The sequence below is a fragment of the Leuciscus leuciscus genome (assembly GCF_965113295.1).
Source record: "Leuciscus leuciscus genome assembly, chromosome: 4".
In the NCBI taxonomy this organism is placed as follows: Eukaryota; Metazoa; Chordata; class Actinopteri; order Cypriniformes; family Leuciscidae; genus Leuciscus; species Leuciscus leuciscus.
In genome coordinates this window covers 27,353,678-27,375,469 of record NC_138728.1, presented here as the reverse complement: position 1 = coordinate 27,375,469, position 21,792 = coordinate 27,353,678, and the positions used below count along the sequence as shown (strand labels likewise).

The following is a 21,792-nucleotide window of genomic DNA, read 5'->3' as shown; positions in this document are numbered from 1 at the left end:
CTGTTATCTATAAGCTAGTGTGCTCCAAAACAATGACAAAATCCGCATTTAGAAGATATAAGTGTAAGACTTGGTTTTCCTGATAAGCCAAAATCTGAGATCAAACCCCCCTGCAATAAAACTCACTAATCTGGAGAGAAGATCTCAAAGAAAGAGCAGAGAACACCGCCTTGCCTAAACATCTCTCCATGTTTATATATATATCCCCCCTCTCCCTTCCTTTCCCCTTTATTCAAGTCACTGAAAGTTCTCTAAAGGCCAATTCACACCGTACCGACAAACGCCAACAAACATTTTCACTGAGGCTGTCAAGGCTGTTAAAAAAAATCTATTTCATTTAAATGATTTATTCTGTATTATTCTGAAATCATTATTTCTAGTAGATTAAAGTGGAGTCAATTGTTACTGCAAATCTGTGATCAGGACAGATCATACCGAAGGCCCAATAAATGGAAAATGGAGCATATCATCTGGGACCTTCCGATTTCTGACTATAGGGGTGGGCGGATCGATCCTGAAGTATCGATACTTTCGATACTGACGTAGTGTCGAAAAGGATTGATCCTCATATAAAAATATCGGTCCAAATGTGTGGATTTTATTACTGTTTTTTTACCAGTAATTTGATTCATTTAGCACGAAATTCAGTGCGTAAAAAAAGCTTCTAAGTGGCACAATAAGTGAATGTTAGCGAATAATTGTGTAGGATAAAACTATTTCTCCTAGTCATCTGAATACAAGACGAAACCAATCAATCACAGAGAGCGTACGTTGCTGGTGCTTCGCTGAGTATTTTGACCTAAAAATAAAATAAAATAAATTTAAGGGAAGAAATAGAACTTCACAACTTAGAGTAGAGATAAGAGTTGCTTCAAAAAGAACTTCAGAGTAAGTGGTAATACTATATTTCACACAAAGTACTATTGCTGACCTTGCATAACAATATCTTATTTCAGGCAAAAGATGACTTGATCACTGGCTTTTCTTTACAAAGAATAATTGAAACGGAATAAACTGAACGGAACTGAGCATATTTGTCTTGTCTTTTATTAAACATTTAATGAAACGTGTTTTTTTTTTTTTTTTACCATATTTCAAAAATTGTGCTCCACAATTCTGTCCAAAAAGTAGACAGGCTTTTGGGACATACTATCACATCATACAATTGCGCCTTTAACGGTTGCTCTCGGTCGCATCCTGTCACAGTAAACTGGCCTGTCAATCATCTTGTCACAGTTAAAATCCTCCTCATTTCATTTAAATTATTTCCTATACCGTAATGGAGAGAAATGCAGTAGCACATTGATCTGCAGTCGCAGGTCTTTCATGCGGAGACTCTCCTCATATTAATGCATAAAGATGCATTTAAAAGTTAATGGCCAAACGGATCTTTATAAAAGTCCACATTATTGCAGATAAAATATAACACGGATAACATTAAATAATTTTTTTTTTTTAGCAGGTTAAACTTTGATTAGTCACTCAAACCTTTATCTCACCCCTCACCATCAGTCGCGCATTTCCGCCATGTTTTGTAGTTTCTTAACACTTTTTACTCGTGTTTGTAGTTCCTCCTCATAAGCGAGGTTTGGGTCAGGGAATGGGGTCATAAAATACTGCCTGCAGGCATAGCCCCTGTCTCCGAGCAGGATCCTGTCGCAATTGCACATACTCCGTGTAAAGGGAGCAGCGGTGGTGAGTGCGCATTCTACAAGATAAGACATTTATCAGACGCTTAGGCTCTGTTGCACAATGAATCCTCCGCCATAGTCTTGTAAATCATCTCGCCTTACTCTCGTCATGTGATCAGTGAACTGTGATTCCTGCTGCACTGTGTGCGACTCTGCAGCTCGTGCTGGATGAGGTATAGGTATATCGGTATAGGTTGATGAATGGCACAACAATGGGCCTCAGGATATCGTCACGGTATCTCTGTGCATTCAAAATGCCATCAATAAAATGCACCTGTGTTCGTTGTCCATAACATACGCCTGCCCATACCATAACCCCATCGCCACCATGGGCCACTCGATCCACAACGTTGACATCAGCAAACCGCTCACCCACACAACGCCATACACGCTGTCTGCCATCTGCCCTGTACAGTGAAAACCAAGAATTATTCGTGAAGAGAACACCTCTCCAAAGTGCCAGACACCATCGAATGTGAGCATTTTGCCCACTCAAGTCGGTTACGACGACAAACTGCAGTCAGGTCGAGACCCCGATGAGGACGACGAGCATGCAGATGAGCTTCCCTGAGACAGTTTCTGACAGTTTGTGCAGAAATTCTTTGGTTATGCAAACCGATTGTTGAAGCAGCTGGCTGGTCTCAGATGGTGGCAGGTGGCTGGTCTCAGATGATCTTGGAGGTGAAGATGCTGGATGTGGAGGTCCTGGGCTGGTGTGGTTACACGTGGTCTGCAGTTGTAAGGCCGGTTGGATGTACTGCCAAATTCTCTGAAACGCCTTTGGAGACGGCTTATGGTAGAGAAATGAACATTCAATTCACGGGCAACAGCTCTGGTGGACATTCCTGCAGTCAGCATGCCAATTGCACGCTCCCTCAAAACTTGCGACATCTGTGGCATTGTGCTGTGTGATAAAACTGCACATTTTAGAGTGGCCTTTTATTGTGGCCAGCCTAAGGCACATCTGTGCAATAATCATACTGTCTAATCAGCATCTTGATATGAGGTGGATGGATTATCTCGGCAAAGGAGAAGTGCTCACTAACACAGATTTAGACAGATTTGTGAACAATATTTGAGAGAAATAGGCCTTTTGTGTACATAGAAAAAGTCTTAGATCTTTGAGGTCAGCTCATGAAAAATGGGGGCAAAAACAAAAGTGTTGCATTTATAATTTTGTTCAGTGTAGCTTTTGATCTATTTTTTGTTTGGGAAGACTATGAGCTACAATGAAAGAACAATCATATAAAGAAAACAGTGAGTCAGATAAAATACATTTTAAATCTGAGGTGAAAATAATAATAATCCCAACTAAGACAAAAATTACTACAGCACTATTGACGACAATTTTTATGGGATGATTATAGGGGTGTAACAATACATCGTATCACAATATATCGCAACATAAAAATGCAACAATATGTATTGTGGATAGTGACAATCTGTATTGTGGATAGTTCACCCAAAATGAAAATTACTGAGATTTTTTTTTTTTTTTTTTTTTAGTTTACAGAGTTTTACTGTCAGTACTACATTAAACTACCACACAGTATACATAATGTTGAATATAAATGTATAATAATGCAATGGGGGAATATTTATGGGACCTGATAATGCCAAATGTCTTATGTTACCAGTAAAAAGTGGCCTACATTATTTTCAATATATCTAGTCAGTGACAGATGCAAGCATATTCATCTAAAATAATTCTGTATTTCAGGCTTCAGAATCCTCAATATTTTTATTCTGGTGTCACTATTGGGTTACCAGCACCAAGTCCAAGCCTATTCATTTCCACCCCCAATGAAATACCAAATGTAGCATTTTAATCAATAGTAAAAAAATTTTTTTTTTTAATTACCTTTTACCATATGTCTTGGACTTGAATTATTGCAATAAAATCGTATCTTGAGTTCAGTATCATGATATGTAACTAGGGATGGGAATTTATCAATATCAATGCCACTGACGATTCTGCTTATCAAGCCGATTCTTTAACAATTCTCTTATCGATTCCTGATAGCACTGTGTGGGAAAAAGTAGTCATATGCTTTTTCGGCAAAAAAACACAAAAAAAGTGGTTTTATTTGTTTTAAAAAAGCTTACACTTGAGTAAGCAAACTGAATATTAAAAAATTCCAACGGCTCAGAATCGATTCTTTTTGGAATCGATTCCCAGCCCTACCTGGAGTAGCTCTAGTCTTCTTCCAGGGAATCATCTTATTAAATGCTGGACTAGACTACACTAGACAGAGAAAGCAGATTTCTAATCTGGTTAAAGGGCCATTTTAGTCCGTCACCACTGTCAAATATTTATAAAAACAAAAACAAAAAAATCAGGCAACTACAAGGTCAACTACATTCCTGAGGACCCCATTTTCAAATCTTCAGCTCTACTGCATGCTTAAATTTCACTCAAGCTCCCGTTAGTTTGCTATTTTCTCTTAAACTTGTTCATATTTTTGGACACTGCTCAGGCCCAGCTCCAGAAATGAAAGGTGGGCCAAGTGATATTCTAGGTGGGCTGGGTGGATGGGATATGGGATGGGGGATGGGGTGAGAGGGTGTTTAGTCTCACATGTCTATTGATATAGTTTTGATATCATAAATTGCAGGCAATTGTTGGGGTTGTTAGTTTGTTATTGTTGTGTTTGTTTGTGTTTTCTTCATTTTTTATATATTTTTTATATATATTTGCAACTATTTGTATTTAGTAACTTGTTATATATAGAGAGATAAAAGTGTTTAACAGGTTTATTTTTACATTCTCTCTTTTTGCATTTGTAATATATATATATATATATATTACCCCTTAACAGATCCTGTATCAATTAAAGTAACTTTAGATTTGATCAAAAGGGGCAGGTCTTTTAAAATAACTATTAACATCACTATACCATTTACAACATCAGCTTTTTGCTCATTGTAGAAAACTGTTACAAACTAAAAATGTTCATTTTATCTGAAATGCTGTTTTTCTTAAGAATTATTCTCACGTCTGTTAATATAGTATAACATTACAGATTTTTGGCCATTATTTATTTTTATTTATTTTTTAACATTCTTATGTATAGTTAGATTCTTTATTTATTTAATTAATTTTTTAATATATATTTATAAAACGGTTAGTTCCAATCCTTGATTCTGATTGGTCATTAGCTGTGATTTTTTCACGATAAAACACGGCTATGACCGCTTCACCCAACAGTTCTATTTATCACTGCGCCCTTAGCAACACCCTTAGCAACCACACATATCAACATAAACATAGAAAAAAAGTAAGAATTAAAAAGGCTAAAATGTTTAAAGTAATTTCGATTTACTAGGTGGCATGACGATGGATGAGTGGTTTGAGGAACAATTTGGAGAGACTTCTACAAATATGAACCGTCATGCTGAAGTACTAAAATGTAACATTGATACATTCGAGAAGACTCGTAATGAAAAAAATACCGTGCAGCAAACCTTCGCAAATGCTTCGGTGACTGCATGGTGTAGTGAAAAGGTTTGCAGCATTGATTTTAAACAAATCACCAAGACGGAACTCAACGCACTTCTCCGTGACTTCTACGGAACTGTCAGAAGCTCCAAAGGCGAAAAATATGGGATCAGTAGTTATGTAGCATTACGTGCGGGTCTGAACAGATTCCTGAATGATCCACCTTTGAGTTTGTCCTGGTGTCTGATGAGAGACAGCGAATTCACCTCATCCAAAAATGTTTTCGTTGGAGTCGTAAAGACAATGAGAAGAGAGGGTCGTGATAAAACGGAGCATCACACACCGATTTCTACACGTACAGTATCAACAACGTATCAACGTAAATATTTAGTTTAGTGCAGAGAGAAAATAACGGAATAAACAAAAAATAAATATGTACTTATTCACGATACAGCACAGCCTCTCGTACCTTATTGCTTACATATATTTTTACCACACAACAGATCTTGTATCAGTTTAGTAACTTTAGAGTTGAGGAAAACAGGGCAGGTCTTGAAAAATATCTACTTATATCACTATAATATTTACAACATTAGCTTTGTACTCATTTTAGAGAATTCTGTTACAAACTCATCCATGTCCAGCAGTTCATGTGTTACTGCTTTTTCATGAGCTAAAAACACAAGGTTTTCCTTTCGGAACAAGAAATCTGTGCATGTTGTGTTTTATTAGGCTGCATAGTGTGGTAATCAAGTTCACTAATAGTTAGTTCTAATAAAGTTAATTGGCTGTTACTGTCGTTATATTGCTTCATAATTCAGCACGTCCGTTTACCTCAAAGGTAGCGAAGTGAATGAGCTAAATCTGTCTCTGAGAAAAAAAAGGGGGTTGGGAAGAAAACAGAAAATAACATATCTAGAACATGGTGTGTGGCGTAAGAGCGGCGATTGAATATCGCACCAATTTTGTGGTTGGCTGTTATGTGGTGTGGGGCCAGGGTGGCCCAAGCTTCTGATTGGGTGGGCCAGGCCCACCCTGGCCCCCCCATGGAGCCGGGCCTGATTATGATCATTAATGATATATGTAAATATAATTATTATCATTATTAACAATAATTTCAACCTCAAGAGAACAGCAGAAACTTTGCCTTAACGAGATTTTTGTGTGGATTTACAATTTTGTGTGCTTGCCTAAAAGTTTAACATGCATTAATCACATATCACATATTCATAGTTTATGAAAACACAATTTTGACAAATTAATTAAATAACAGACTGCAAATAAAACAATACACGTACACACTTCACCATTAACGATTATTATTGGTCGTTTCACCATTTTACTCTGATCATGATTGGTTAATCTTTCTAGCCTGGCAAGCCAGACCTACATCAAGATGTTGGGTCTGGCAACTCACCATAGACACGGCTCAATCCGAGGGGCGGGATAAACGGCTGTCTTTCAAATTCCCTCGGCACGCAATAGGACAGCGCTTCAACCAACCAGAGCGTTTTCCCAACAGCGGAGCTAGTTGATAGATTCAACTTTTGCCATATCTGGCCGGCAAAACTACGAACACATCTTCCTTTTTTTAAGAATGACTTAAGTGCCGTTCTATGCTCTTTTCTCAAAGAAAAACTTAACTCCAAGTCCTCCAGAGTCGCGGATAAAGCCGATTCGAAAGATGTTCGCCAGCAGCCGCCATTCTTTGTTTTCAAGTAGCAGGTAACCGTCGCAACTCTGTCGTCATCATGTTAAGCCCGCCCCGCCTACTCTATACACGACGTGATTGGCCTGACCCAATTTAGGTTTTTGCAGCTTGAAAGTCAATGGAGAGTTGCTAGACTGCCCTGGCAGCAAAATACATTTTGCTGCCACTAGGGTGCGTCTAGATTTCTAGGCTATAATCTTTCTGTCTTCCAGGAAACTGGCCAATGACAATGTTCGCGCCTATTCTAAGTTTGAAAATACGTCCGTTACTGTTTGAGTCGACTCGGTGGTGCGAGCAACGGCAGTTTGCAATTATTACTCGGTCGGAGCGGATTATATTATATTGGTTAACCACCCAGAACACCCAGTAGCCCATCGCGATATTTATATATATAATTATATTTCACGCAAGATTGCTCAAGTATGGCTCAAGGTCAAGGAAGGACACCGAGAGAGCAGAGAGCGGGATTTTGAGAGATGACGAAAGGTAAGTTAATATAACTTATATGTAAATGTGTTATGTAAAAGTTGTATGACTGAAACACGAATGTTAACGCTACAGTTAGCTAAATTAGCTTATTAACGAGGGTCAGGAAATGTGTTTCGACATTTATTTCACTTACTTTTGCCACCTCATTGTGTTTTTGCAGTTGCTACGGTGATTTTCAGAGAGACAAAGTGTTGTGTAACGTTAGGTCGACCGCCAATTTAACGTTAGCAGCTTTTATTTTTTCACTATTTTTCAGCTATTTAACTCTAGCCAGGCCTTTTTTGTAAGGTTAATTCCCCTATAGGAATCTGAAGTAACAGCCGCGTGTGATTCGGTAACGTTAAGCTAAGATGGGGCAGTTTTGCAAGGTTTTTTTATTTGATAATAAGCGTCATATAACATTGCTTCTTATTTCTTATTTTTGCATCTTTGTTGTTGTCCGGTTCGTGAAGGAATCGTTCTTTTGAACAGGTTCTTTTTAGTGAACCGGTCGAACCAGTTCACCAAATCTGACTGAATCGTTCAAAACAGTTCGCATCTTTAGTCAGCGCTCATCTACAAGTTCCTAAAGTTACTCACATTCGGACATGCCTGACACTCCCTCCAACTAGAAATAAACCAATACCCCGGAGTATATTTCTCCAGTAACTCAACAGTTCACCGATCTGATGTGCTGAGAGAACTGATGAGCACGAGCAGTTGATACTGAGCATGCACGTAGCCTACTACCGAATGCACAGGTACAGCGGTTCTCGAATCACCAGTACAGAACCTAGAACGGTTTCTTTTTGGACAGTGCATCGTAACTAAAGTTGATCATTTTCACGTCTTAAGTCTGTAATGTTTCTTAATCCAGTACAGAAACAGTTTTGTAACAAAACGTATCTTTTATTAACTTTCAGGTCGCGAGCAGGAACAACAACACAGGGCCCTAGAGTGCGACCAAAATTTGTAAGGGTGTGACCATTTTTTTTCCTAGGTCACACCGTTTCATTTATTATTTTCATTTATTAGTTCACCCCACACATAATATCAGGACAAATGGCACAAATCAGATAGCACATATATTCATGTGTGAGACAGGTCTCCCAAAGAAGCTATCCAAGCTTATAATAGGGAGCCTGAGGACATATTGACATAATACATTAAAAACAAATACTTAAACTGAACAAAAAAAAAAAAAAAAAAAAAAAAAAAAAAAAAAAAACGAAGAAACAAAACAAATTTAACACCAATCACACAACAGTGATATCATACCAAAATGCACAATACAACATAAAACACAAAAAAGTAAATCAGGACAATGCTTTTAGAATCTACTATGATCTGGGTAGGCTACTGAATACGGTATAGATACAAGCGTAAAAATTCCTTTTTTAATAATTTCTTAAAGATGAATACAGAGTTCAACACCTTCAGCTTGCCATCTAGCTCATTCCAAATCTTTGGACCTCTACTTGTAATGCTCAAACTTGCACGTTTGAGTCTTCTATTTTTACCAGTGATCAGGTATTTATTCCTAGTGGCATGAGCGTGAAGCGGACTACTAATTGGAATGAGCTGAGATAGCCTGCTATTCAACTCAGTAAGCCGGAGGAGACCAAAACAGTGAAAGAGGGGTCTTGTGGGAGTGTTGTACAGAGACCAAGACATGGCTCGTATTATCTTCTTTTGTAGACTTATTAATTTATTTAAGTGACTCGGATAAGTATTACACCAAATTACATTGCAGTAGGTAATGTGAGGTTCAAACAGAGTTTTGTACAGGGTGAGAAGAGCAGGTAATGTAAGATAGTGCCGTATTCTAAAGAACAGACCAACATATTTTGAGAGCTTCTGCGTCAAGTGATCAATGTGGCATTTAAAATTTAGACATTTATCAATGTAAACCCCCAAAAACTTTGTGGAGGTAACTGGTAGTATCTCCTCATCATTTACTTTGAGGCAAAACTGTTTTGTGGCTGATGCCCTTATATTTGATTGGAAAACTATATAATTTGTTTTTTTAATATTAAGAGATAATTTATTGCACTTGAACCAGACAGCAATTTTTTGTAGTTCTTCACTTAAAAGAATTTGTAAGTCACCTGAATTTTTATGTGACAAGAACAAATTGGTGTCGTCTGCAAACATCACCTTTTGGAATACTTGAGAGGAATTCACAAAGTCATTTATATATATGTTGAATAGTAATGGACCTAATATTGAGCCTTGGGGAACCCCATATTTAATTTCTTTATTTTGAGATATATGGTTATTAATCATCACATATTGTTTACGACCATATAGGTAACTTTTAAACCAGTCAAGTGCTACTCCTCTAACGCCATAGTGATGTAATTTCTCTAAAAGAATATTAAAATCAATAGTGTCAAATGCCTTGGATAGGTCAAGGAAAACACCAACTCCACAATCACCCTGATCTAAAGAATCATTGATTTTTTCGATAAGGTCTAAAACAGCCATAAAGGTAGAGTTCTCTTTCCTGAAACCATACTGTGATCCTACTATAATATGAAGCTTATCCAAATAATGACTTAACCTAGTGTGTACCACTCTCTCTAATACCTTAGACAGAGATGGTAAAATAGAAATTGGACGATAGTTGCCCATATTATTTTTGTCACCTGATTTATAAATTGGCATAATTCTGGCAATTTTAGTCATACTTGGCACTACACCATACAAAAGTGATAGGTTAATGCAGTGTGTAAGTGGCTGTGCTATTATATCTGCAACAGCTATCATAATTTTACTACATATTCCATCAACCCCTCCTGTACGAGAGCTCTTTAAATTTGTAATAATTTTATGAATTTCAGTTTTATCAGTAGGTTTCATAAAAAAAGATTGTTTATAATTTCCATTGATTTTTTTTGCGAGATCTTCACCCAAGGAGACAAAGTAATCATTGAAACTATCAGCTAATGAAAGTGAATTGTCATTCGAACATTCGGGTAGCACAGCTGACTTCTGGCCCCTGTTTAGAACTTTATTCAACACAGCCCAGGTCCTTTTGGAGTCACCTTGGGCTGCATTTATATGTTCGGTATAATACATTTGTTTACTCTTCCTCATAATATGAGTGAGTTTATTTCTAAACTTAAAATATTTACTTTTATTTTCATCATTGGGATTTTTCCTGTAAACCTTATAAAGTTTATTTTTATGTTTGATAGAATTGAGAATCCCTTTAGTAAGCCAAGGGTGATGATCATCATTTCTGCATATGACAGTCTTCACTGGAATAGTATTATGAATGGACTCCGTTAATTCGTGAATTAGACTGTCATAGGCAGTCTCTGGATCACGGGTTTCATACACACTAGTCCAAACCTTGCTCTCCAAATTATTACGGAGCTGTTGTAATGTTCTATCATTCAGGACACTGATCTTTATCTTACAACGTTTAGGTGGAGGTTTGGATGCCAGGTTTAAAGATAGCACAATTGGGTAGTGATCAGATATATCAGTCACAACCACACCTGACTCCAACCTCAAGTTTTGTATGTTTGTGATAATATTATCAATGATAGACTTGGATGAGTGAGTTACTCTAGTATATCTATTAATAGTCGGTATAAAGGAGGAGGAGTGAAGAGTGTTCATGAAATCATTTTTAATAGATCCATCCCTAGAGATGTCAATATTAAAATCCCCGAGGATTATACAGTTTCGATTTTTCCTGTTGATATCAAAAAGAGTTTCCTCAAATTTACTAGTAAAAGTAATAGGATTCAGATCAGGGGGGCGATACACAATGCCAACGATAAGATTACTAGTTGCATTGATACTTTTATCCACAAACAATGAATCTATTTGTTCATCATCCAAGGCCAAATTGTCACAGACATTGGCCTGGAATCTTGATTTAACATAAAGACACACACCTCCACCCATTCTACCTAATCTGTTCTTGTAGTAAAGTTTATAGCCCTTAAGGTTTAGAGAATCACAGTATGACCTATCATTTAACCAGGTTTCACTACAAGCAATTACATCAAAGCTACAACCTGATACAGACAGCATTGACACTAATTGATCGTAATGTTTGGTTAGGCTTCTGATATTGATATGGACCACCGAAAAGTTATTATTCATACTTAAGTGTTTAAGATTTTCTAGGTCATACTGCTTGCAAGTGTCACTACAGAGCCGAACCTCCTCATCTAGATCATCCGAATCATCCAAACCCATCAAAAAACAGTAGACCTAATCCTACATCCAGCATCCATGATAAGGCATATACACATAAAGCATTCATTCCTAAATACAACAAATAATCAAAAAAAATACAAATACACTTGCCTAGGTGTACTCTCTTTTGCACCTTGCTCCATTTACAACCACACCCACACACACCCTCACATCCACACCCACTCACAACCACAAGTTGATTTATGTAGGGCACAAACTGACACATTTGTACCATTGGATGGTGATCTCAACACCCACATTTATAAGTATAATTCATTAATCAATCATGAGTATGCATAAGTAATTTTTGTTCAAATAAGAAGCCAAAAAAAAAATAAAGACAGTAGAAAATAAAAAGTAAAATAAAAAGTAAAAGGTATGCCTTATTGACAGTTCTCAAAGCCGTTTAACACAAGGACTAAGCCTTTTCAAATAACCACACAGGTCACCAGCCAGCCAGTTTAAGGCAATGTCTTAACTCTTAACGTATTGCATTGCTTCTGGAACCGAAGAAAAGTACATCCTACCTCCCTCCTTGAGTTTGATAAAAAGTCTGGCAGGGAATAGAAGCGTTGGTCTAAGTCCGCGTTTATACAACTCCGACATCACCTCTCTATATTCCTTCCGTTGCGCCACAATTTCAGGTGGATAATCCTCGTAGACTGAGATGGAATGGGATTGGAACTTCAACTGACCTCTTTTGGCCCGAGCTTCACGGATGATTTTCTCCTTTACAAGGTACTTGTGAAGCCGAATGATGACCGGCCGCGGTCTCTGACCTGGTTGTGGTTTGGCAGATGGAGTTCGATGAGCCCATTCGCACTCAGGCGGGGAGTCCAGAATGTGGCCAAACACCTCGGTTAGCATTTTGGAGTAAAAGACTATCGGCTGTTGCTGTGTTTCGATGTATTCAGGTAGGCCAACCACCCTGATATGATGTCGACGATACCGGGATTCCAAGTCACTTACTTTCGCAAGTAGCTTAGTGTTGCTGTCCTTTAATATAACACAGTTTGCTTCCAGTGTTGCCAAACGTGAATCTTGTTGAGTTGCATTTTCCTCAAGTTCGCCGATCGTCACCGAATGCGCTGCAACAGTATCATGAATTCGATCCAGTTTATGTTCAAGTTTTGCAAGCGTTTCTTTAAAATCCAAAGTTAGTGCTTCCCGGTTTTTTTCGAGAAGTTTAGCGATGGACGCCAAAGTCAGATCCCCGCCGTCTTCAACATGTGCTTTATCTGGGGCGTCTGATTTGTTTTTGGAAGGTTTAGGCATGTTTAAGCGTTTGGTATAATGATCTGGTAATTTAGATCATAGGTAATAAATATTCAGATCAAGTTATATGTTCTTTAGAAAAGGTTTGACTGCATAATTGCCGGTGGTATTGAGACACCTAGTATATCGTGCACCTACACGTCAGCCATCTTGGATTGCATGATACATAACGTCCTACAACCTGAGTCTTCAATACAACTACAGCCCATTCTCTGCATACTCGTTCTGACACTGCACATGAATGGATGTTTCCCATTAACAGTGAAAGCAGATCTATGAGTCACACATCTCCTGTTTGACTTTACGTTTGCAGCGTTCTGTTATGTTTTAAACTAAGGGCAAACAACGTCTCACGCAGCCTCTGACCTCCTTACACTTCACACCAGCAAAAACTGAATCCGTACAAACAGGATAAGCGTGGCCGCAGTGTGAAAACGGCACCACATGGGTGAGGAGGTCCGGAAAGCCCTACGTCCTCGCATCCGCTGCCTCTCCACGAACGAAGCGTTTATTAATATTACGATTATCATTAATACTGGTCTTTCGTGATACCCCTAATTGTGATATTTTCTTGACCAGTACAGATTACCTCACCTCATAAACATTGTTCTACCAGAAAGACTCGGGAGATAAAATGATGTAACGAAGCATACATTTATTGACAGCCCAGCAAGCATTATAAAGTTCTTTGGCATAGGCCCCGTCTATAGTTCGTAATCCGAGGGTAGCGGATCTGCATCTCAGCCGACCCCCCCCTGGAAGGTATGGACAGGACCATCCTGGTGGTGGTGAGGAGGGTGGAGGTTGTTGTCGCGTCGGCATCTGCGAACTCAAACATGTGTAAGTACCGATCTTTTATACAGAAAGTATAAAGACGTGATTGGATAGAGATGAAGGTAATAGTGACGTAGTAATTAAGTCTTCCTGGCAGAACTTAAGCTAAAGCTTTCATATCTAACTTGCAGAAAAGATTAATCATACTGAAAATAATTCTTGTTTTGACAGACTGTTACCTAAACACTATCGTTTTACCTTTGTCTTTCCCTTCTGTTATGACTGTTATTAACTTTTTTCATAGATGGCGTACAATAGCGCTGTCTAGCAGTGACTCAGAGGAGGATCATTCTTCTTTTGCTGCTGGGTCTGACCTGGGTGCAAACAGTAACAGCTTTCAGAGAGAAAATGGTTCAGAGAGTGCTGCAGACATCGATGATCTTGCTTATGATCATGATGGCCAGCCGTATGATAGTTACAGTGAAAGTGATCATGGTACTGAAACAGACACCTCCTCAGATGAATTAAGTGATTTGAGGAGTGATTTGGCTAAATGGGCTGTTCAGAATAAAGCAACACGAACATCTGTTGATGAGCTCCTCTCGGTGTTAAGAAAACATGGACATCGGCTGCCTAAAGATGCAAGAACACTGTTTGGAACTCCTCGCCAAGTAGAAGAACGGGAATTATGTGGTGGTCAATATCTGTATTTTGGTCTTGAGTCAGGAATTTTTTAAATATGTTCACAATACCCAGATGACTTCTCCAGAGAAAATCATGTACTCCTAAATTTAAACATAGACGATTTGCCAGATTTGGTCAATCCTTTGCAGTGTCAAAAGGTTTCAGCCTTTTATTGTAGCCGTATTTTGTGGCAATGAAAAACCCAATTCTGTGAGTGATTTCATGTCAGAATTTCTTGAAGAGCTTACTAGGCTCCAACAAGATGGAATTGCATTCAAAGATGAAACCTTAAATGTGAAAGTTAATGCTTTCATTTGTGATGCTCGAGCAAGAGCCTTTTTGAAATGCATAAAGGGACACACTGGATACAATAGTTGCGAGCGATGCACTATTAAAGGACAATATGTGAACCACAGGGTTGTGTTTAATCACCAATCACAAGAGAATGTTTCATCAAGAACAGAAGAGGAATTCAACAGGCAGTCCTACTCTTCTCACCAAAGTGGACACTCACCCCTGGCATGGCTTGCCATGCATACAGTCATTTGTCTTAGACTACATGCATCTTGTCTGCCTAGGGGTGGTTAGACGCTTACTGACTTTCCTCAGACAGGGTCCAAGAGAGTGTAAACTTTCTCAGAGACAAATTGGTGAAATTTCATCCAAACTTGAGTCCCTCAATGGAACATTGCCAAGGGAATTTGCCAGACAGCCGCGGTCTCTTGTTGTTCTGGACCGATGGAAAGCAACTGAATTCCGACAGTTCTTACTGTACACTGGACCTGTTGCTCTTCGTGCAGTGCTGCCTGAGAGCTTCTACCACCACTTCCTGACACTGACTGTTGCCATGTCCATACTGTTGGACTCTAATGACTACACTAGGAGTGCATATACTACCTATGCTGAAGAACTACTGATGTATTTTTATAAAGCATCTACTAAGCTCTACAGTCCCATCTTTCCTTCTTACAATGTCCACTCTCTTACCCACTTAGCATAAGATGTTAGGAATTTTGGAACTTCACTAAATGAGATGTGTGCTTTTCCATTCGAGAACCATCTGCAAAAATTGAATAAAAGTGTCAGGAATGCACAAAAAAAAAAAAAACAAAAAAAAAACATTACACAACTTTACAAGAGGATAACTGAAATGGATAATGCCAAAGTATGCATTACACCAGCACTCCACCGGACATTTGTGTCCACCAAAAATAAGGACTCCTGTTTTCTTGTTGGAGATGGTTTTGCCTTTGTAAAGGAAAAGAGAACGGATAAAGTGTGTGTGTGTGAGGTGTACAACCTTGACCATTTAGACAGTTTCTTTGACACTCCATGCAACTCCAAACTTATAAACATTGCGCTTCTAAGGGATGAAAGAAGACCTGGAAAACGAAAGCTCATTGAACTGAAAGACCTGAGAAAAGAAAGCTGTCTGTCCTCCATATGGAAATGGATTTGTTCTGATACCAATGCTTCATGGCAGTGAAAGGCATTAAGAACTGTGTCCGAGGATGTGCAAAAGTTGTTAAAGACATGGTAATTTTTTTCACATAAATGTTCTGTTTCAAGGGATGTGTCACTAATTTTTTTGTTGTATTATAACAAAAAAGCATATTTCAAACACAGATATCCCACTGTGAAGGTGTTTATACTTTAAATATGTGTGTACACCTGTAAAAATATTGACACTGTTTACACCTGGTATTGTGATTCATATTTAAAATCAGATCACAAGTGGTCAGTGCTAAAGACAGGTATAAAATGGTGCTCTCGCAAAATTGATGTAAGGTTTTACAAAATAAGAGGGGAAGAAATCTGAAAACAAGTGGTTTCTGGAGTGGAGACTAACTTAAAATCCATGTTTTAAAAACTGGACAAATTTACTATTAAGTAACCCCAATCCTACTATTGTTTTGTACTATATGTTTTGTACTAAATGTTATGGCAATAACATTTCACCAGTATCCTTTTCCCCATTTAACCATCTGCACAATTGTCACAAAATGTCATAGACAAACATAAAAACAATAACAGTTTAAAAGCTATGTATAGTGGAAGACAAGAACAATGTGGGCCAGAGCTGTATGGAGAGAATGCAATGCAGAGATGGAGGGAGTCATACCATCATGTTGGGTTAAAAATGGTTGTGTGTTTTGGCCTGATCAGGGAGTGAAAAAAGCCATGAAAACCTGCAAAGAGCCTGAAGATATATGGATGAAGTTTACTCTTATCAAAGTAAAATTTCAGTCAGGTATGTAATTATTTTGTTTACATTACGGCTGGGAAAAATATTAATTTCTCGATTTTATAATCTATTGTCTTTTTTTATGAACTGGTAGGCTATAAATTCTTAAATCCCAATAACGTTTTAGTCTTTTAATCTTTTAGTCTATACTGTTTTCAGTTGATGAATGAACAAAAGTTTGTAGCGTGTACCAATCCAGTAAATCTCAATAAGCTTTTTCTGATGTGAAACTAAAAGTATCAGATTCTGTCTATTTTATTATGAATACCGTTTTGGCGTTCTTTAAGTGTTTGTATACAAATCAGTTAATTTTAACCTTCAATAGTATAGCAGCCTAATGTCGTACATACTTGACTTGACATACTTTTTTTTTTGTGTGTGTGTGTGTGTGTGTGAATACCCAGCCCTAGTTTACATGCTGTTATCAGAGTAGGTGCAACATTAATAATTCCATTATTCCTGTGCAAAACAATGTCTTTCAGATAACAGACAGGAATGTGAAAACTATGATTTAACAACCACTGCTGAATTGAGCTGCCCAGAGGAAGAACCATTAAAGATCCCCGAAAAGAGGAAGTCAAAGAAAAAGAGCTATCCTGACTATCAAATGGGTTGGTAGTTTATTATTAACTGTTTCCCCGCCTGCATTTTATTTTTAAGTTACCAGCCAGTGCATTTTTTATCATTTCCATAAAACTTTCATGGCGTTCGGTGTACCTTCTGGTATTTAGATTTTCTACTTAAAAAGCCATAAAGATAAATGAGAAGAGTTTTGATTTTAGTTGTTTTCCTTTTGTGTAAGACTGAACCTTTTAATAGCTCAAAAGTAAAAATATTGAATGTAAATTATTGCAGATGACCTTCCTGACACTAATGTAAATGGTTTTGAAATGGTGGCTGTTGCTGGGCCCCAAATACATGAGCACACAGGTATCTGACAAAGTTTTAAAAAACAATTTTCACATGAAATTGATAAATTGTTTATGCCTGCCAATGATGCTTATAAATATGAACTGAATGGAGCCTATGGTCAGAGATATTTAGTATCTATATCCTTTTCCCTCGTAGATGATCTCTTTCTTACTGATGTACCCAAGAAAGTTCAGAAGAATGTGCATTCTGGTTGGTGTTTGTTCAACCCTTTTTTTCTGCCGAACTTAAATCAAAATCTTGTCTTATTTCAACACTAAACTTACATTTTGTTCCATGGAAGTCAGTGCATAGTAAAAGTTTAGTAGGGATGTCCCAATCCAATTTTTTTTGTGCCCCCGATCTGAGTCACTTAATATAGCTGATATAAAATAAGGGATTGGGCTTAGGATAGCCGATACTGATCAGTTAAAAAAGTTTAATCAGCCATGATATTGATCTTTAAGATCGGCTCGGTACATCACTGGTTTTTAGTATTTTGTCTTTATTGTCATCTATTCTTTTTTAGCAGAAACTGTTGGCATCTGTCCAAACCAAAGCAGACCATCCACATGCAGCCCAAGTAATCCCTCTGAGTCCCTCTCACACTGCCAGAGAAGCCCCATAGAATCCCTCCCACAGAATGACAGGACGGATCAGTCCAGTGAGTCCCTCTCACACGGCCAGAGAAGAGGCCCTAGTAAATCCCTCTCACACAGCTGGAGGAGTATTTCTTCAGAGTCACACAGCAACTGGAGTCTGTCAGATAGATCCATAGTCACACAGCAAAAGGAGACCCTCCAAATCAGCCTCGTGACAAATGCAGAAATGGCAGTAAGAGCCTGTCACTAAAAAATACCATTGACAACCTACCTGAATGTATAATTATGGATTCATACCATAATAGATATGTAGAAGAATAAACTATCTTTGGTGTTAAGTATTGTTTTGTTAGGCAGTGTCTAAACTTTAATTTCATTTCAACTCTGAGACCACAACCTATTTAACATTTGTTGGTATATTGATGTCCCCCTCAAAAGTGACAGCCAGAGAATAAGAGGTTTACAGAGAAGCCTGAGCCAGCATCCAAGTAGTCACCCACCACTTAAATCCAACAAGAAGAGAGTAAGGTCCATGAGTGCAGAACTGTCGAGGGAAAAAAATATTGTGTGCCATACAACAATGAGGACAGGGAAAGATCAGAGCCTGTTTTCTCTGAAGTGTGCCAACAGACCTCAACTACAAAATTGAAGGCATCAAACTTTCCTCTATCAGAGGAAAGTAATTAGTCACTTTTAATTTGACTGACTTTTCATAGTGATTTGTGTTAGTGCTGGGCAGTATAATTTTTTTTTTTAATTTTTTTTTAATGTGTCAAACTATGAAGAATAAGCTTGGGTACATGATCTGTAATCGGTATTTACAAATTGAAGTTATGTTAACTGCTGTAAACCACATAGTACCTATAGAAGTTATTGCCCAACCCTATTAACTCATGTTCTCACTTCCCTAAATCCTAGAATTCCAGAAGAAAGTGCTTAAAATGCTTATTGACATAAGAGATTCAATAAAAATTGCTATCGGAACCTCTGATGGGACTACATTTAATCTGAAGCAAGCCAACAGTAAGATCGAATTCCAAGAACTGGAGAGTCTTTTGGAAGACAAAAATGAAAGAGCAGCCTTGGTAAGTTTCAGATGAAATATGCAATCAATCACAGTTATAGCCTCAAAGTGACTTATTCCCAAATGTTAATTGATAATTAATTAATTAAATGATTATTTTTACGTAAAAGGAAAATAAAAGCTGAAACACTTTCACAGAAGCTTGCTAAAGCAGCATGTTACAGTGGTGAGGGAAAAGCTCGCTGTATTGGATGCAATCACAACAACAAAGTTTGACAGGCGTCTATGTCAGCTGAGGAGATTAATGCTACAAAGATTAACAGAGTGTTTTATTATGTATCATAGCAATTACTTGGTTTTGTTTAACCCTGAAACTCAGTTTAGCTTTTACTAAAAAAATATAAAACATACTTTCAATTAACTTTTATTTGGTAAGTTACCTGTATGTTTTTGGATTCTTATTACTTAATCAAAACAACCCAGCTGCAGTTTGATATTACTTCAAATGCACAAACAAAAAAACATGTTATATATATTTTTTGTGAGTGTAAACTTGCCACATAATATCTAAATATCGATAAATCTATCAATATATCCCTGAACTGTATCACAGAATTTGTTGAGGTATCGACAAATATCGTATCGCTGGCTGAGAGAATCGATATCGTATCGTGATGAACTGTCCAATTTACACCCCTAGTTAGAAATTATGATAACCCGGGGTGAAGGGTTCGTCAGATTTCTGTTGTGTCAAGTTCATCTTACAGATAAGTGATTTTGTTGTTGTTCTGTTTTACTCCTTTACAGCAAGCATATTTGAAAAGACTGGGAGGTGTTGATGAGGTAGACATGGAGAAAAAAATAAAGTACCATTTATGCAACACATTGCTGCATTTATTTAAAATAAATAATTACGCCACACATTAAAGCTCTAGTTTCTTGCTGTTGTTGCAATGTCTCTGCTCTACGCAAAAAACTTTGCAAATGTATTTTATCATGTATTTAACATGGAAAAGATACCTTTTATAAATGAGTACTTGTATATAAATGCATGTTTGTTTTTTAGAACTCTCTCAAATGCCTTGATGGCACAGATGAATTTAAAGGGGAAATGTGGGAAGCTGCCATTTTCTCAGTCTCTGCTATGCCAGATCATCTGTGGTAAGTAAAAAAAGAAAAAGAAAACGGGTGCAGAACAACTCATAAGGACATTTGTGTTTGAGTGTTTTTATTTTATTTATTTTTTATCATTTTGGTTGTGCTTATCTAAATGTAATTAAATTTCAACAAGTAGTTACAAATTGTAATTCTTATCGATCACGTAACAAGTTAATGGCAGTCTTTTAATTGTTTGTGCCTCTTTTACTTCCAATAGTCAAAAGTTAGCACCAACAAAGTGGTTTTCTGGCTTCACACATCAAGAATGTTTGCAAATATTTCTTAACATGCACCTTGTGATTCTATTCTATCTTTGTGAAAAAGTAAAACACAGGATGTTTCATGGGCTGAAATATACAGCAGTTATGTTGATCTAAACTTTTTATTTTTCTCTTTAGATGCTGTCATCAACGCATACAACACAACACGTACACAAATATTGGAGACCATGTCAAAATACTTAAAATATGCACCAGAGAGGATGGGTGGTGGTGGCCGTAAGATGACTTTTCCATGAAGACTCAATTCACTTAAAAAAAAAAAAAAAAAAAAAAAAAAAAAAGGTTTAATGATTGTTTCTAGATCAATATATAATTCAAGAATGAAACCTAGAGTAAAATGTTTGTTTGTTTCATTAGTGATTTACTGACGTTGAATGATGTTACTTGATCATTCTGGCGTGTAGTTTTATAAGAACTTACTTGAAACCCACATAAGTAAAAGTTTTAATGATATTGGGTTTAATGATGCTTCTAAAATGAAATCTACAGTATAATTCAGTTTGTTTCATTATAGTTTTGTGTTTTGCTGTTGTTGAACAAGAGTTAATTAAATAAAAAAGCATATATAAATATATGTATTCTAACAAAACTGTGTTTTTATTTTTAATTCCGGCATAGTGCCAATTTTTTTCTCCTACACAATGTGTAACATCTCACCTCTGTACACAGTTTGAACTTCTGACTTTGAATCAATGTTTTCCCATTAGATGCCACTGTATCTAGGATAGTATTGCAAAACTTACAGTTGCTTTGATTTTCTGTACAAATGTCATGTCTTCAGAGAGTACAGTGAAAAGGAAACTCAATCTATAGTTTATTCAATGTTGAAAAATAAGATGTACGGTTGCATTTTCAACGTTGTTTCGTTTTGCAAAATCAGTACTTAATTCAACCTTAATTCAACCTCGACGTCAACGGTGAAACAACGTCACGATTTCAACGTTGAATCGTTTTGCAAAATCGAATCATAATCCAACATTGATTCAACCTTGGTCCCTGACGTTGATTCACCGGTGAATCAACGTTGCCGGCTGGGTACATAAGCAGAGAGCAGTCCGTTTTCTTTCGTTTTGAATTGTTTTGTTTAAAAGTAAACATTTCTATATACATATTTCTCAGGTCTGTGAGGCAAGTAGCTTATACGCTGAGTTTCGGTTCATTTAAGAGACGAGCTCCAGTTCACGTGCCGGCGCCTCCGTGCCCTGGTTATATTGCCTGCTATATTTAGTCTACCTCTTATTTATTAAATCCAAGAAATTGGTTGATGAAACACTGATTAAAATGAACATACAATTAATACAAAACGAAATTCT

General features: G+C 37.3%; 1 protein-coding gene across 1 annotated transcript; it reads left to right on the top strand.

The window, feature by feature from the left end:
• Nucleotides 1–14,513: 14,513 nt before the first annotated feature.
• On the top strand, nucleotides 14,514–21,014 carry LOC309497686 (uncharacterized protein). The gene is made up of 9 exons (XM_082168012.1): nucleotides 14,514–16,511; nucleotides 16,988–17,116; nucleotides 17,361–17,435; nucleotides 17,574–17,627; nucleotides 17,944–18,078; nucleotides 18,935–19,101; nucleotides 19,848–19,883; nucleotides 20,107–20,201; nucleotides 20,597–21,014. Coding segments are annotated over exons 1-9 (876 nt in total). The 5' UTR covers nucleotides 14,514–16,327; the 3' UTR covers nucleotides 20,598–21,014.
• Nucleotides 21,015–21,792: the final 778 nt, after the last annotated feature.